Genomic DNA, 18,065 nt, shown 5'->3' with positions numbered 1-18,065 from the left:
TGACACTGTCTTAGAGGAAGAGGCACAGATAAATTGGAACTGCTTTGCATTCAGTTGTTTCAAACTAGAGTTTGTATAAGCAAAAAGCAAATGTTTTCCCAAAGTTGTAAATACTTACTGTGATTGCCTTTTTGACAATACATGTTTAAAACGGGAAAATTGCTTTGGAATTAAATTTATTTCTAAAAAAACGTGGTATATTCAAATAATTATTTGATAGAACAATATTCTCCTATTAGTGAGTCAAAAATTAGTACATATGAAAGCAGAAAAAACTAAAAGCATAGAAATACGAAAAAATAAATTACAAAGAACAAAAAGATAAGATAATACGAAAAAATAAATTACAAAGAACAAAAAGATAAGATAAATCCTCCAACTTTATGGAGAGACAATAAGGATCACTTTAACAGAATATAAAAGAAACTTGCATAATCAGTAACAACTTACAATTTTTAAATATTTTTGTATACATATATAAAAAATAAACCAGACCATCCTTCTTCTATTAGTACAGTCAATTTATGCTGAAACACATCCAGCAAAAAAACAGAAGCATTCTTGAGGACTTTTTCCAGAAAATGTTCCACAAAATGAGGATTCACAAAAATGCCCGTCCCCTTTAACTAAAAATACGCTAGCAACATAATTGATAGATTAGCAACGTGTTGGGTACCTGAACCATTATCTGCACTTCTATTGATATGCTTTTGGCACATATCCTACCTGCTTAAGATCCTGTACCAATCTGTCAATCATCTCATATATTTTATCTGATTTAGGGTGTGATTTATCAAATACTGTGAATTCATGCACCTCCTCATCAACCTCTATAGAACTAGACCCTGATGGCTTTTGGATTCCAATTCTTCTCATTCGCAGCCTTACATTGGAAACACTGTCCCAATCTCCAGCTGCAGCATAAATATTTGACAACATGGAAAAATTCCCTACATCCGATGGTTCTAATTTAATTAAATGATCCACAACCTCCCCAGCAAGATCCACAGCATTATGCATTCGGCATGCACCCAAAAGGGTTCCCCAAATAATGGCATTTGATTCCATTGGCATGCTTTGCACAAGTCTAAAAGCTTCTTTAAGACGCCCCCCACGACCTAATAAGTCGATCACACAACCATAATGCTCAACTTCAGGAATAATCCCATAGTCTCTCTCCATTGTGTAGAAGTATTGAAGGCCTTCCTCAACAAAGCCAGCATGGCTACAAGCACATAAGATGCTAATGAAGCTAACTTTATCTGGCGCAAAACCTTCTTCATTCATTCTAGAAAAAAGCTGAAGTGCCTTCTCACCATGCCCATGCATGGCTAACCCTTGGAGCATGGCATTCCAAGATACTGCATCTCTCCTAGCCATACCATCAAAGACACTATATGCCTTGTCTAAGCAAGCACACTTTGCATACATATCAACTAATGCATTTGACACTGAAGTCCTACACTTAAATTTAGTTCTCTTAATAGAGGCATGAACTTTCTCACCCAATCCAAGCAAACCAGACTCGGCACAAGCAGCCAAAATACTAATGACAGCCCCATCATCAGGCCTCAACCCAGCCTCCTCCATTTTATCATACAAGCTAATTGCCTCCTTTGTCATCCCCTTTTCAGCATACCCAGATATAATTATAGTCCAAGGAACTATGTTCTTGACAGGCATCTTATCAAACAACATTCTTGCCATATCCATATCCCCTGCTTTACAATAACCCGAAACCACAGTTGACCAAGACACAACATTCCTGTCAGGCATCTTCTCAAACAATTCAAATGCCTTGTTCATTTCTCCAGCCTTCACATACCCATCCAATATTGTATTCCAACTAACAGTATCCCTTTCCGGCATTTCGTCAAACAAGTGGCGAGCCTCCCCCAACTCACCCGCTTTCACCAAACCACTAATCATAGAATTCCAAGACACAACATCTCTCTGTCCCATCACCATAAACAACTTCCTCGCTGCATTAACCCCAAAGGATCCGCACTTGGAATAGCTGTCAATAAGCGAATTGGGCACAAAAATATCCGAACAAAAACCAAACTTTTCAATATGGGTATGAATCATTTGGATCATAGGATACAAAGAGTGGCCAGAACAGGCTTTAAGAAGAAATGGGTATGTGAAATTATCAGGATAAACCCCTTTACTCTGCATTTCAAAGAAAGTTGCAAAGGCCTGTGAAGGCTGAGAGTTGCGAACATGGGCTCTGATCAAAGTATTGTACAAATGCACATTGGGTTGTTGGATTTGATTGAAAACATTGACTGCCAACACGATTTCGTGGCATAAAGAAAAAGCAGCTATAAGCTTGGGTGCTACAGAGAGGTCCTGGAGGAGATTGGCTTTGAGAATCTGGGCGTGGACTTGCTTAACTTGTTTGAGGTTGGCCCACTTGTGGAGGCCTATGAGCTTCTCTTCCAAAAGTCTTCGTCTTGAAACCAATGATGGGGTTCGGATTGGCATGGAAATTTGCATTTTGGAGCTCACAGATACCTCAAGTTTAGACTTCCTTAAGTTTTACATTAAGTTTGAAAAGATAGATAAAAACGCTTGAGAATGTATCAGCTTCTGTTATTTCTGGCGCGGAATCTTACTTGCAATTAAAAAAAAAAAACTGTTTAATTAAAAAATATAGTTTTTTTTTTTTTTTAGCGTAAATGCAATTTTAGTCCTTACATTTAAAATTTTTTTCATTTTGATTCTTATATTTTAATTTTACCACTTTTAATCCATAAACAAATCCACTCATATTATTCAATTTTTTCCATTAATCAACCCACATAAATATCTAAGGTAAATTACTGAAAGAATTAAAATATTATAAAAAAAATAATACACTAGCATCTAATTTTCTTTTAAAAAAAGTTTATCAATCTTAACTTAAAAAAACAGAATTAAAAACAATAAAATACATCAATTTAGATCTAATTTATTTTTAGCAAGAACACCAAAAACATGATCAAAGATTTAAACATCAATCCAAGAACTTAAGAGCACAGATCCCGAACCAAACACAAACTCAAATTTAAAAACACCAACAGCACAATAACGTACATAAACTATTTACTCTCAAAATAAATGCCAAAGTCAAATCCAGAAATCATACCCACTAAGTCTGGGCATCCACGCCACCACAGGCGGTGGTCCGACCCTAAGTCTCAAAATAACTCTCACCAAGCCCTCTATCTCACACTCTAAACCCGAGCTCTCTCTCTCTAATCTCTGAATCTCTCATGGCCGAAGCTCAAGCTTCCACCATCGCCGATCCTCATCACCACCACAAACGGTGGTTTCACGTCTTAAACGCCTCAAGACCCAAACCCGATCTAGGCCTATTCTTTCTTTCTACTCCTCGATTTCAACGATGTAAAGGAATCGGAGCTTCCAAGCTCCACCGTGACACCCACAGACTGCCACCACTTCGGGGATGCTCATCACCTCTCTGCATCTCAGTCTAACCTGAGACCAACAAACACATCTGTTCTGAACCCAAATCAAGATCTTACCGATACTCTCTTTACTCAAACCACAGAAACCACTCTCCGATCTACAAGTTAAAAGCGCCTTGAACGGCGCGTGAATCGCAAGAAGTTGATGTGGAGGTGAAGGTATTCACGGATCTGCCAAGAACTGAGACCATGGTGGCGTGTGGACCTACACGTGGTGGCGCGTGAACAAGTGTGTGCAAAACAGAGGGTAAGTGCTGGGTATATGTGTTTATGTGTGCTTGGTTGCTGTGTTCTTTGTGTTTTTAAATTTGAATTTGTGATTGATTCTAGGTTTGCCCGTTTGTGCTCTTATGTTCTTGATGTTTAAATCTGTGATCATGTTATTGTTGAAAATGAATTAAATCTAAATTTATGTATTTTATTGTTTTTAATTCTGTTTTTTCTTTAGTTAAAAATGATAAATTTATTTTTTTAAATAGATGTTAATGTGACATTTTTTATAATATTTTAATTCTTTCAACAGTCAACTTAGATATTTATGTGGATTGACTGACGGAAAGGATAAAAATAATATTTATTAATTGGTTTAAGGACAAAAAATGATAAAATTAAAATGTAGGGACTAAAATTATAAAATAAAAAAACCAAAAGGTAAGGACGTACATTTACGCCTTTTTTATTTATTTATGAGAATAAATATTATTCCTGCTTCCTCTTGTGTGTGTACTACTATATTGTACTGCCGTGTAGGCTCTCAAATCTCAATTGTATTTCATGTTAAAAATTAATAATAATATTAACAATCCCAATTGTATATATATTTTATTATTCAATGGTTTTTTTTCAAAGATATGATAACATTTTAATCTATTGTATTTGCTTCTTAATAATAGCTTTTTATCATTAAGTTAAGACATTAATTAATTTTTTGGTATAAACGAGGTTTAAACATGGTTTTAAAAAACCGGACCAGGGGCAAAACTGTTTTTGCCTCTAGTTCCCAGTTTAATCAGGTTTTTGACTGGTTTTGACCGGTTTTGGGCATTTTTACTGGACCGAATTGGTGCTCGGTTTCCAGTTGAATCGGTCGGTTTGGTCCAGTTTTTAAAACCATGGGTTTAAACCATAGACCTCTTGTTTGACAAAAAAATACTTTACTAATTGAACTAACTTTTACTAATTGAACTAACTAGAGCGAAAGATTTGAACACAGAAAGTTTCAGTTGGAAATACCAAAAAGTGTCAACCAATCTAAAGTCTCTTGCATCTTAATTATTGTATTTGAATGATTTTTTTTTTTATGCTGTGATTCAATCAACAGAAAGAAATAAAATAATAATATTTTAAATTAATTTTTTAATAAATTGCACTAACCTCCTCCTATGAATTAATAAATTTACTAGCCTAGCCTCCCAAATTTAGTAAATAACTAGTATTATATATGTGCAATTTATGGATTAATTAAAAAATATAGGTTAATCAATACTAATGTTTTATAATAATATTGTGGAAGGGTAATGTAACCTTCATCTAGTAATAGTTGAGAGCCGAGGGCCCAAGAAAGAAATGAAGAAGTCCTGGAAGCCTGATTCAACCAATGGGACCAAGGGCCTATTCCAAGGAATTCCCTTCTGGGGGCCCAATCCACACAACCACATCTTCCTCCTTAGCTAAAGAAAAACACAAGATTCTTTACTAGGAAGAAGTCTAAGAGCCACAACCATCTTGAGGAGTGCCAACGATCTAGGAATGGTAACGTCTAGAATGGGCAACAGTCACCTCTGCATTAATTAGGTGACCTCACCTTGAGCTATATTTATTTCTGAATGACCAACCTAAATAGTGTCATAGACCCAAAACCCCTCTCAGATCTCCAAAATGAGGGAGAAGACACCCGATGGGACAAGTATCCCCTTACCACCATTATCACAGCCTACTATGGAAGGAGAGCTCAACCACTATAAATAGGGTCTTACCCCATCTAGATGGGGGTTCAGAAATTGAGAGATTAAGAGTATCGTAAGAGCAAGTTGAGTGGAATTTTGTATCATTTCATGGAGTTGTATTACTATTACCTCGAATAATAAAGTTCTATGCTACCACATTAATCTACTTCTTCATTCCTTTCCATTTCTTGGTTTCTTGGTTTCACCCCACACAAATATAATTAAATTTAAATAATAAAATAGATTGCAAAAATAATATAACAAAATTCACTTCAAGTTTGGTGACAAAAGCACATTGTGTATGATAATTTTTTTTTTTTTGCTTCAAAGAAAGATTTTATTGAAAACAACAGAAAACTATACAAAGCAGTCCCCTTTCAAAACATTGAAGACAGAATAGGGGCAAACAGCAAAAGAAACAGGGCCTGCAAAATTACAAAAGAACGCCCCATTTGGCAAGAGCATGAGCGGTAGAATTAGCCTCTCTTTTGACCCAAAGAAAACAAATAGAGGAATAAATACATATAGAGCAAATGTCTTGTATAAGCCCTTCAATAGACCATGCCGGTGTCTCCATTGGATGAGATAAATGAAGGATGCATTCCTTCAAGTCGCTCTCTAACACAACTCTACTCCAATTCCCTCTGCTAGCAACTTGCACACCCAATCTTATAGCTGAGCTTCAGCCACCAATGAATAGCAACCAGGGATGATATTCGTTTCTACCCAAACTAGATCTCCATTGTGGTCACAAGCAACAATGGCTAGAGCTACTTTGTGTGGGGACACAGCTGCATCATAGTTTATTTTTATGGTACTCATAGGGGGTTTGCTCCATTTCATGCTGAGCTTTGGAGGAAGGTGGTGTGAGCTTTGTTTCTCGTCTCTCTTAAACTCTCTGAATCTTTTAATCAAAGAGTTTTGGACTTCACTTACACCATGACTTTTTTGTTGAAATTTTTTTTCGCTTTTGATTTTCGATAGTGATTCTAGCACTAGTGTCACCTTTAAAATGAAATCTTTCTCCCATACCTACTGTATCTCTTGGGATGGGGGCTTAATAATGAAAGACACAAGGTCTTTTGGGGAATTAAGTGGTATGCTGTCTATGTGAACACCCCGGCAATTTTCAAACCACAAAACTCTTGCCAAAGACACGTCGAAAAAAGATGCAGGATAGATTCTTGTTTAGCTTCACAGAATCGGCAAGTGGTGTCACTTCCTTACAAAAATGGAGCCAATCTGAACTTTGTTGGAAGAGCGTTATTTGCAATCCTCCATAGGGAAATTTTCAATCGTTCATGAGTTTTTGCTTTCCAAATTCCTATCCAAATATTTTTATCGGTATCATCAAAATGGATCTCTGATTAGCACAATAAGCAGATCTCATAGAAAAGACACCTTTTCTATCAAGCACCCACATAAGTTTGTCTTCCTTTTGGAACATTGGAATAGGAATCTTCAAAATAGCTTCTATCGATGCATCATCAAAAGTGGCATGTAGTTTTTGAACATCCCACCCTCCCTGTTTCGTCAAAGAGATCAGCCACCCTAAGGAAGTCCAGTTGTTGTGTCTCATCCCTTGGTTTTGGGCTAAAACCTTGAATCCAAGGAATTCAAGGGTCTTCCCACACACTGATATTTTGCCCATTACCCACAATAAAATAGGCACACCCTTCTTTTAAGCCTAGCTTGGCCTTTTCGATGCCTAACCAAACTAGTGAAGCATTTTGCTTTGGTGGTTAACGAAGCCAATCCCTCCTCACTTTATATTTGCTTCTTAGAACTTGAGAGCAAAGTTTATCATGATCTGTTAAAATAATCCAGCCCAATTTTTTGAGCATTGCAAAGTTCACATCCTTAGATATTTGAAAACCCAACCCTCCATGTTTCTTAGGTTGGCAAAGACTATCCCAGCACCACAGAGCTAAGTATCTGGATTCTTTCGCCCTTTGTTTCCACTAAAATCTTCTTGTTATAACATCAAGGTATTCACATATTTTCCTTGGTAATTCAAAAATTAACATAGAATACAGAGGAGAGGATTGAGCAACTGATCTAATTAAAGTGCTCCTTGCTGCCCAAGATAGATGCTTGCTCTTCCAACTTGCAAGTTTACCTTCCAGCTTATCTTTAACAAATTTAAAATCCCGAGTTCTCCTTTTGGTGAGGAACATTGGATTTCCCAAATATTTAGAATCTTGAGGCATTTTCCTCATATTCAAGATACTAGCCAGCTGCCTCTCAGTTTCTCTATGAGTGGATTTTGAAGTTATGAATCCAGACTTATCCTTGTTAATCGATTGCCCTAACCACTCGCAATATTTTTCTAAGCAATCTATCATAGCTGTCACCTCTCTCACAAAGGCTTTCCAAAATAAAACAACATCATCAGCATACATGAGATGTGAAATAGCGGGACTTCCTCTACTGATCTTCACACCCTTAATCCTGCCAGCATCCATTGCTCTATTTATTAATTTGGATAAAACTTCCTGACAAATAATAAATAGGTAAGGAGAAAGGGGATCTCCTTGTCTTAGGCCATGCTTGGGAAAAACTTTATTAGTAACAGAGCCATTTATAATAATGGAATAAGACACTGTAAACACACATACCTCCACCCAATTGATAAAAGTTTGGCAAAAACCAAGGTTTTTTAGCACAGTAGACAGAAACTTCCAGCAGACTTTGTCAAAAGCCTTCTACAAATCCACTTTTATTCCCACAAGACCAATTTTCCTTTTACTCTTCTTAAAATAGTGAAGAAGCTCCTGCACTAAAATTGAATTTTCTGCAATCCATCGACCTGGAACAGAGGCAGATTGAGCTTTGTCAATTATTTTACTAAGCAAAGGTATATACTGTATTGCAAAGACTGATAGGCCTGAAATGGTTGAAAGAAGATAAGTTCTTTGTTTTTGGAATCAAAACAATGTGGGAGTGATTTACTTCCCTAAGAAGAGAACCTAACTGAAAAAAAATTTTGAACAGCACTCAACCTCTTACCCAACAATATGCCAGTATTGTCTGAAAACCAAAGCTGGCATTCCATCTGGTCCAGGGGACTTTGTGGGATTCATGTGAAAAAGAACCCGGTGAATTTCTTCAGCTGAAGGGATGGCACTAATGTCATGATTTTCCTCGTCTGAAATACAGTGCTAGAAAAGGCCATCCAAATTCTTTGGAAAATTTAATTCATGCTGAGAAAATAGCTCTTTGTATTGGCTAGTGAAGAAGTGTTCAATATCTTTTTGGTTGCTTAGCCACACTCCCTGCTCATTTTTAATGGTTTCAATATAATTTCGACTACGAATGACCATAGACAGATGAAAAAACCTCGTGTTTCGGTCCCCTTCCGCTAACCAAATCTCCCTAGATTTCTACCGGTTTAAAGTTTCATCTCTATGAACCATTCATCCAATTCTCTTTGAAGATTTCCTTTGAGAATTAGATTCTCTAGGCTCGGCTCAAGTTTTTGAATTTCATTGATTTTTGACAGGATTTGAGTAATTTTTAGATTGCAATGTTTGAAACATTCCTTATTCCATCTTGAGAGTAGATGTTTGGATTTCTGGATTTTCCTGCATAGCGAGAAAGTGGGACTTCCTTCATGGGGAATTCTCCAAGCATTCAATATCACCTCCTCACATGATTCATCTCTAACCCAAGCAGCAATAAATTTAAATAATTGTGATCTGTGAGACACCGAAGGAGATGTATCTAAAACAACTGAATTAAGATAAGATTTTGCTGTTGTGAGCCCGTCTGGATAGGCTGTTTACAAATCCTTAACGCGTGTTTTAGACAAAACGTGATTTGCCAAATCGTTTGGCTCCACAAAATCAGCACGTTTGCGTTTTCAAAATCCAAAATTTTCACGTTTGCAAAACACTGCAAAGCTTTGCTTTTTCAGAAATGCAGATGGGCTAACCGCTATTTTTTTTTCTTCAGAAAATCAAAATAGTGCCAATACGATAAGAAATAGCGCCAACACGATAGGAAATACCAGCTTTATCCCTTCCCCCATGTATATCTCCTCCTTTATTTTCTCAATCAGTCTATACTCTTCCATGTATATCTGCTACTCTGTTCTCTCAGTCTCCATGGGCTCTCAATTCTCTGTTCATACTTCTGCTTCGTTCTTCATCTTGCTTGCCAGGTAACAATTCTCTGTTCCTCTTCTGCTGAATTTTTGTTATAGATTTGGGCTTTTTACTGGTGGGTTACATGATTGTTTGAATTTGAAATCAAAATTTTAGAACTTATTTTGGCTGAGAGATTTGTTGCTGCTGCTGTTTTTGTCTCTTCATGGGTTGTGGATTTATTTGGGTTTTTGGCTGCTTTTGAGACCTGCCCATTTTGGGTTTTGATTATAATTATTGCTTTATATTTGTAGACACATAGATATCATTGGAATCAGACCCGTGTTTTGTTTTTGGTGGGTTGGGAATAAATGGATGAAGGAGTTTTTTTATTATGTTTCTTATTCAAGAATCACGAATGTGTTTATGGGCTTTTGATAAAAAATTCAATTTTTAACATTCTTTAGTGATAAAAAGCTTAATGGGTATTGTAAATGCACTTCCAGTATAGTGTTTGTGTATCCTCTCTATGCGAGGTGGCCCTCTGAGTTTGACAGATTTTGGAATCTATATATGTGTGTTTCTGGGGAGTTGAGGGTTAGATATGTCTATCTCTATGTGCTTGTAGTGGGCATAGTTCTGATAACAAAGGGGAAAAGAGCAAAAATACTATTTATTGAAACTAACAATTTGCTGTTATGGAGAAAATTTGGAATGATAAAGAATTTTACTTGTGGTCTTTACCAAGAAGTTTGCTATCATGTTTGTCAGCTTTTATATGACCAGATATTGGATACATCTTTTACATGTACCATATATTTCAATACACCTATATAAACCATATATTTTAGCTGAGTTTGTAGAGTTGCACTTGCCCTTGGAAATGGATGTTTTTCCAATATTTCAACTTTCATGGCTTTTAGACAGAGGGATTATATTGTTAAATTTAAAAATTTGCAAGACCAAAATCAAACCTTTTAAAATTGAGGGACCAAAAATGCAATTTACCCTCAACACTAAATAGTGGTAGTGTAATTATAGTTCTTGAAGCAAACAAAGGCAACAAATATAAACCTACAATTGATATTGCTCAAATTTGAGCTTCTTCAAACTTTACAAAGTGCAGTGTTAGAACTTTGATAACAATGCACTGATCTATTGCTTTTTAGCTTCATTTTACTCTAATACACAAAAAATGCATAATCATCTTGCTCATTTAAGCATCAATGAAAAACCAAAAAAAAAAAAAAAAATGGTACACATGCATACACCTATGGGAACAAAAGCAAAAGCACTACAAACAGCCATAACGTTGTTTGTAGTATATGTAGGCTTTTACGTTGCTTTTATTATGCTTAAGCGTTGCTGAAGACGGCATATTTGAAATGCTGGAGATATTTGAAAGTATTGAGTTTGTTTTCGTAGATACTACTAAGTTTTCACTTGTTACTTACGAAAGCTTCTGTTCCGACTACTATGATTGTTTTTCTGTTGTGTACATGAGCTGCCATATCTCAATTTGACATCTTGATGTTGAAATTGGATTCTAGGTCAGAGTGGTTGTGTCTTATAGGAAGTTTAGCTTTTATTTGAGAGGTTAGACTAATTTAAGCCTTAATTTGATTCTCTCTTTTTTATATTATTTTGTCCATAATGTTTTGTGTATTAATCTCAAGCTGAAGATCTGGTTTTATGTACTAGACTTAATGTCAAGTATCTTGGGGGCAGTGGCTGTATGTGGTATAATCTTTGTGGGAGTGAAAATGCAGGTTCTTCGGAGACTATTAGGATGTGTATCTCAGTTAATCAAGTTGTTGCTGTAGTAAATTCTTCTTGAAGTGAACTTGCCATGTTTTTTAATGACGTGGTTTTCCTAATCCCTCATAATAGCTTGGAAGAGTAAGCTCCCTTCAGCTTGGTTGGGCTCATAATGGCTCCCTGATTGGGTTGGCCTAGGCCCAATATCTAGCACAATTTATAACTCTTGATATTGTGCTGGAAACTAACGAAAGAGAGTATCCCATTATTGTGGGGTTTTCACTTTTTTTGGGGTTCAATTTCTTTCTAAGTATGTTACAACCCAATAAGTTTGATGGTGTTTGTGATGCACTATCCTACGCTTGAAAATGTGCTTCATAATTGTTTGTTTATGAGACATCTTACTATTAATGAAATGAGTCATAATTTTCATAGTTTTCAATTCACAAAGAGCTTTCCAAACTTTGGAATTAATTGCAGATTGGATTAGCAATGTTTTGAAATTCTATCAATACACTCTGTTGCTCATACTGTTTTGGATTCCAGTTTTTGGTCATACTGTTTTCGATTCCAAGAGTCCTGTTGCCTCACCTTGTTATTTTCACCATATTGGATTGTGTACAAGTATTAGAGGGAGAAAGAGAGGGAGGAAACATATCAATAATCACTGTCCAAATTTTTAATAGTTTGGTTACTAGGTTCTAGGAACCCAAGTGGAAATCAGACCCCCAGGGTACCAACAAGGCATCTTTCCATTTCTTTGTGCCATATGAGTATCATTTGAGCTGGTTAGTGGAAGGTTGTATAGAGGGAAATTTTATTGTGGATTGGTAAATTACACATGCATCCAATAGCCTTGAACCTATGATCTCACTCTCTATCTCCTTTTTTATTGGAGGAGGGAGTGCATTCGAGTTAGAGCTTTTTGCTAATACAACTAACTGGAATTAAAAATTATTACAAAATTCTAGATGTTGCCTTTAAGCATTCCATCATAATTGATGCTATTCATTGCATTTTGCATCATAGTTGAACTCCATTAGTTTTGTTTTCAGCATTTTGTGAGCCTTCTCTGTTTCGTTTTTAGCATTTCGTGAGCCTGCTCCGTTCTGTTTTTCTTACTTGCACATTATCTTTCTAAGATTTAGATAATACATGACTAGGTGCTCTACAGATGTAGCTTTGTACAGCCTTCCCAAGCTTTATATTCACTGGCAATAGCTTTGTAGCCATACAAGTCAATAAGCTTTGGATCCATATGTCATAATTTAACTTTGATGATAATTAGCTCTGCTTATTTTTTTTAGTAATTATTTTAATATAATTATTTCCTAATCATTTTAATATCTTCCTCTTGAAGGTAATTGTTTTCAATAATAATTAATAAAAACTCTGACTAAAGGAAAAATGACAAAATAACCTTAACAAAATAGTTAAGTCATTTTTTGAAATTTACACTTAAAACAGTCATTTTTAAAATAGCTCATCCAAACGTTTAATGTAACTTTAAAAATAAAAAACGTATATTTTCACATTTTTACCAAACGCTTATCTGTAGTTTTTAAAATGATGATTTCAAAACGCACGTTTTAAAAACGCTCGTTTTTAAAAATGCGCCTTTGTGAACAGCCTATCCAAATGGGCCTTATGTATGATAAGTTTTTTATTAAAACAAAAAGAAGAAAATACATTGTTGGTCCCTTAAATTTAACTACTAAATACTATTAGTTCCTGAAGTTTCAAATAAGTGATTTTAGTCCCTAAAGTTTTAAAAGTGAGCATTATCGGTCCTTACATTAAGATTAATTTGTTGTTTATATGTCTAACGGAATAATGATTTGTCAATTTTATAATGTTGTGGCAACTTAGTTTTTAGGTCTAATTAATTCTAGTAATTTTTAAATAAAAAATAAAATAAAATATTCGCGGCCATAATAACCCATCACCACCATCATCCCTCCCATACTCCTGCATTTCTCAAAACACTAGCAAAATATCTGACAACCCAAGACCATGGATCATAACAAACGATAAAGACTTGCTGGCAACCCAAGACCACATCACCCATACATAGGCCACACTATATGGGTCTAGAACCTTTAGATCAATCGACTATTTTTCTTGAGTTTTGAAATTACTTAATTAGAAAAATAGAAAAGTGAGCTTGAAGAAAAGTTATGGGCTTATGGTTATGACTGTCATTGCTGTACCTTACTAATCTTTGTGTCAATTACTTTTCATTTTTGGTCAATTTGATTTGTAAGCCACAAAGACAGTGCCTTTGATTGAAATTTTGCATTGGGTGTGATAGTATGGGTTTTTTTCTTCCTCCGCAGTGGATCCGATTCCACTCCTAAACTATCTCCTCCGACTTCAACCCAATGAGGACCAACTCTTCCTACCAAGATTCTCACCAAAGATCTTGTTAACAGTGATGACGGCGATGAGATACTAGATCTGAATCATATATCCCAATGGCAAGCCTTTTTTGTTTGTTATGACTTATGAACAATGTGGTCATAAGTTTGAACGTTTCTGGTGTGGTAAGAAACAGTGGCATTTAGGAGAGGGAGATGTAGATAGCTAGCAATAGGGTGATTTATTATTATTATTTTAAAAAATAGGACTAAGATTGTGATTATACCTACAACTCAGTTGTCATGTCAGTAAAAATTTTGCCACATCATGATTCCGTTACACACATAGACAACAAGCTAACATAACTTAACAGAGGGACCAATAATACTTAATATTTAAACTTTAAGGACTAAATCTGTTCATTTGAAACTTTAGGGACTAATTGCACTCAGCAAGTAAACTTTAGGGACTAATAATGTAGTTTCGCCAACAAAAAATTATAATATACTAGTCCAAGGCAATGCATTGCATAGTTTTACTTATAAACTTTTATATATATTTATTGTGGGGGTGAATCTTAAAACCAAGCCCGACCCGCTAAGAATGGGTTGGGATAGGAGCCAAATACAACTAATTTGTAGAAATGGGTAATTAATTCCAACTCGTTGTTTCGTAAGGACTACGATTTAATAATGAAAGAAATGGGGTTGGCAAGAATGATAAGACTTGATATAAATGAATTAGGAAAAAAGAGATTCTTATTTTATTTCCATCCTCGAGTTGGCTGAGGAGCAATTGTTTCTTGAGAAATACACTTCTCGGTTTTACACAGTTCTCTTTCTCTCTCTCTCTCTACTTCTCTCTTTGAACTTTTTCCGACCCTCATCAAGTATGACCTTCCTTCCTATTTATGGTCGTTTGAATTGCATCCCAGCCTTCCACTTGGAGGGCTGTCGATCTTTCTTTGGATACTTATCCCATCACTGCCTTACTGATGGTGGTAGAGTAAGTTACAGGCTGTGAGAGTACTGTTCAGGGGTCATTTTGCCATTAATGTGGCAGGGTGAGTTGGTGCAGTGCATTGAATGTGGAGGTGATATGAATGTGGAGGTGCATTATAGTGTAATGCATAATATGATTTGTGTATATGAACTTTTGCTTACTTCTTCACTTCAAGCTAAATTATTTCCTTGGGTTCTTTATTTTCATTCTTGGTCCCTATTTTTCGTTTGTAAGCCATCTTTTGTTTGTAGCCATAATTGTTGTTACTTGTAAAATGCAACATGGTGTCTCACACATATTAGGTTATTGTAGAGATGTGAATTTTGGTAGTGCTATTGCTGAAATTTTGAGAAAAAAGTTTATAAGAGAGAGGAGAGAGACATGATTTGTTAGAGAGAAAAAAAAATTTTGAATTGTGGCAATACCATTGCCGAAATTAGGAGAGGGAAAAAATTTGCAATTGTGGCAATTCAATTGCCGAAATATGAGAGAAATAGTAAAAAGAGGAACTTGGAATTTCAACAAAAATTTAGAAAATTTTGGGGTCCACAAGGAGAGAGAATTAGTGGAGGGAGGAGAGAAAATTTGGTAAAAATTGGTTGTGATTGTTTTTGACAAGAATAGAACCTCTCAGGAAACTTTATGAGCCATTAAGCCAATCATTTAGAGTTTGTTTGCTTTAATTTCAATGACTAGTTATTGTAAAGTTTTGTTTGTGAATGTGGAAATCGTATGCAGTAATCTTCACTAGAAAGATACAGATTTTTCCAAGTGTACGCTTGATGCTTAATATTGCCACCATCTTCATCCTAAGAGTCTTTTGGCTGAATATTGTATAAAATGATGTTTATTTGTGATATACTAATATGGGCGTAGTTCAAACTTATTTGGGAAAATGAGAAGAGATGTGAATTTTGGTAATGTCATTGTTGAAATTTTGAGAAAAAAGTTTATAAGAGAGAGGAGAGAGACATGATGTGTCAGAGAGAGAATTTTTTTTTTTTTTTGAATTGTGGCAATACCATTGTCGAAATTAGGAGAGGGAAAAAATTTGCAATTGTAGCAATTCAGTTGTTGAAATATGAGAGGAACAGTAAAAGGAGGAACTTTTTTTTTGAGAATCGTAAAAAGAGGAACTTGGAATTTCAGCAAAAATTTAGAAAATTTTGGGGCCCACAAGGAGAGAGAATTTGGTAAAAATTGGATGTGATTGTTTTTGACAAGAATAGAACCTCTCAAATTGGGTGAGTTAAGTTAAGCATCAACCACTTGGATACACTAAGGTTGTGTTTGTTTTGGCTTCAAATCACTTTCGGAAATGCTTTTCCGTAAATGTAGGTGTTTGGTTGCACATGGAAAATAAATTTTCCGGAAAATATTTTCAGTTGATCGTGTAAAATAAGGCTTTGACCCGGAAATGGTTTGAAGTGAAAATTTTCACTTCAAACCATTTCCGGGTCAAACGCGCAAAGAGAGAGATAGAAAGAGAGAAAGAAGAGAGAGTTACTAATCCACCGATCGCACCCCAGCACCGACTTCGCCATATATCTCGCACCACCACCGAGATCGCATCACCACCGAAGACCGATCCACCCAGACCAATCGCACCCCACCGAAGACCGATCCATCCAGACCGATCCACCGAAGATTGCATCAACCCAGACCGATCCACCCAAAACCGATCTCATCGGCGCCATCGCCTTCTCGTCGTTACCCATCACCTAGACCGATCTCTCCCTTTCCCTCCATTTTTTATCACTCTCTCTTTCTCCCTCTCTCAGTTTGATCAAATGGTGGAGTTTAATGAATGGTGTTGTTTTGATTTTTGTTTTTTTAAGTTTATAGATTGAAATTTTCTATTATAAAATTTGTTTGGTAGCTGAGAAAATGTGAGAAAGTAGTAGGAAAATAGCATTTTTAGAATGTTACCAAATACATGAAAATATTTTCTAGAACAATTTTCATAATGTAACCAAACACTTGAAAATATTTTCCTTTCCCGAAAATAGCATTTCCGGAAAATATTTATTTTCTAGAAAATATTTTACATCAACTAAACACAGCCTAAGTTGTGTTGTTTGTAATGAAAGCTAATAATATTTACTCCAAATGTTGATAGTAGCTACAATTTCTTTTCTAAGATTTTTAGCTTTTAAAAAAATTGGATGTGGCTGTACAATACACCACACTTTATTGTCAGTATTGGAAGCTAAAATTATTTATTCTTAGATTAGTTAAATTTTTCAACAAATTTCTTTTTTAATTATTTAAAGGATAACTATGATAAAAAAACAGATATGTTCGAAGTTTAGAGGTTAAATCCATATTTAATATTAACTAAATACAAAAAATATAATAAGTTTGTAAACGTTAGTAACCTTAATTTAAAAAATATCCACTAAAATTTAAATAATTTTCAAAAATATTACACGAGTTAGAAAAAAAGGAGATAATATAATCAATACTTCAAGTACGTGGCATAATTGCTAAACAAACACATAATTTCAAATTTATAGAAAAATTTATCTTCTATTTTGAGAGAAGACTAATTACAATAAAATTTTACAATAGAACTATAAATATATTAATTATAATAAAAATTAAAAAATTATTTATTTTATTGATATATGCAGCCACATCCAATTTTTTTTTAAAGCTACAAATCATAAGGAAGAAATTGTAGCTACTATCAATATTTGGAATAAATATTATTAGCTTTCATTACAAACAACAAAACCTAGTGTAACCAAGTAGTTGATACTATACTTAACTCACCCAATTTGAGAAGTTCAAAATTTCAAGTTCCTTTTTTTACTGTTTGGGAATGGTATTGACACAATTCAATTTTTTTTTTTTAAATTTTATAATCTCTCTGTCACACCATGTCTCTCTCCTCTCTCTTACTTTTTCTCATAATATCGACAATAACATTACTGAAATTCGCATCTTTCCTAATTTTCCCAAATAAGTTTGAAATAGTGCTCATATCACAAATAAACATCATTTTATATAATATGCAGGCAAAAGACTCATAATCTAAGGTAATTGAATTGATATAATTAGACAAATAAACTGATTATCAAAAAAAAAAGAAAAATTAGACTAATAAACTATTTCCACCCTTATTATATTTTCTTCCATATAGGAGATTGCGTAGCAAGTACTTTAATTAATTTCCCTGCTTCCTTGTCAAGCATCACAAAAATTGCACTTTATAATATTAATTCGTCTCCAACTTGCATTTTAAGCTTGAATCTTAAAAAAATAATTTTGTTCCCAGAAGAAAGGGAAGGAAAACCAAAGTTAATTAGTTGGTTCTTGACTATTTGGTGGGTGGGTGGGTGGGTGAGTGGGGTTGGGGGATATTCCTCACGATTAGTTTAGAAACCAAAACAGTGTCAAACATTGTACAAACGCAACGGAGGAGAATGTGTCAAACTCAA

The 18,065-nt window shown here is 35.0% G+C and overlaps 1 protein-coding gene across 1 annotated transcript; it reads right to left on the bottom strand.

The window, feature by feature from the left end:
* Positions 1 to 362: 362 nt before the first annotated feature.
* LOC126713637 (pentatricopeptide repeat-containing protein At3g29230-like) lies at positions 363 to 2,676 on the bottom strand. The gene has a single exon (XM_050413447.1). It carries the CDS (start codon positions 2,497 to 2,499, stop codon positions 697 to 699), a length of 1,803 nt encoding a protein of 600 aa, XP_050269404.1. The 5' UTR covers positions 2,500 to 2,676; the 3' UTR covers positions 363 to 696.
* Positions 2,677 to 18,065: the final 15,389 nt, after the last annotated feature.

Source organism: Quercus robur, chromosome 2 (genome assembly GCF_932294415.1).
Source record: "Quercus robur chromosome 2, dhQueRobu3.1, whole genome shotgun sequence".
NCBI classification, from domain to species: Eukaryota; Viridiplantae; Streptophyta; class Magnoliopsida; order Fagales; family Fagaceae; genus Quercus; species Quercus robur.
This window is presented reverse-complemented; position numbering and strand designations above follow the sequence as displayed.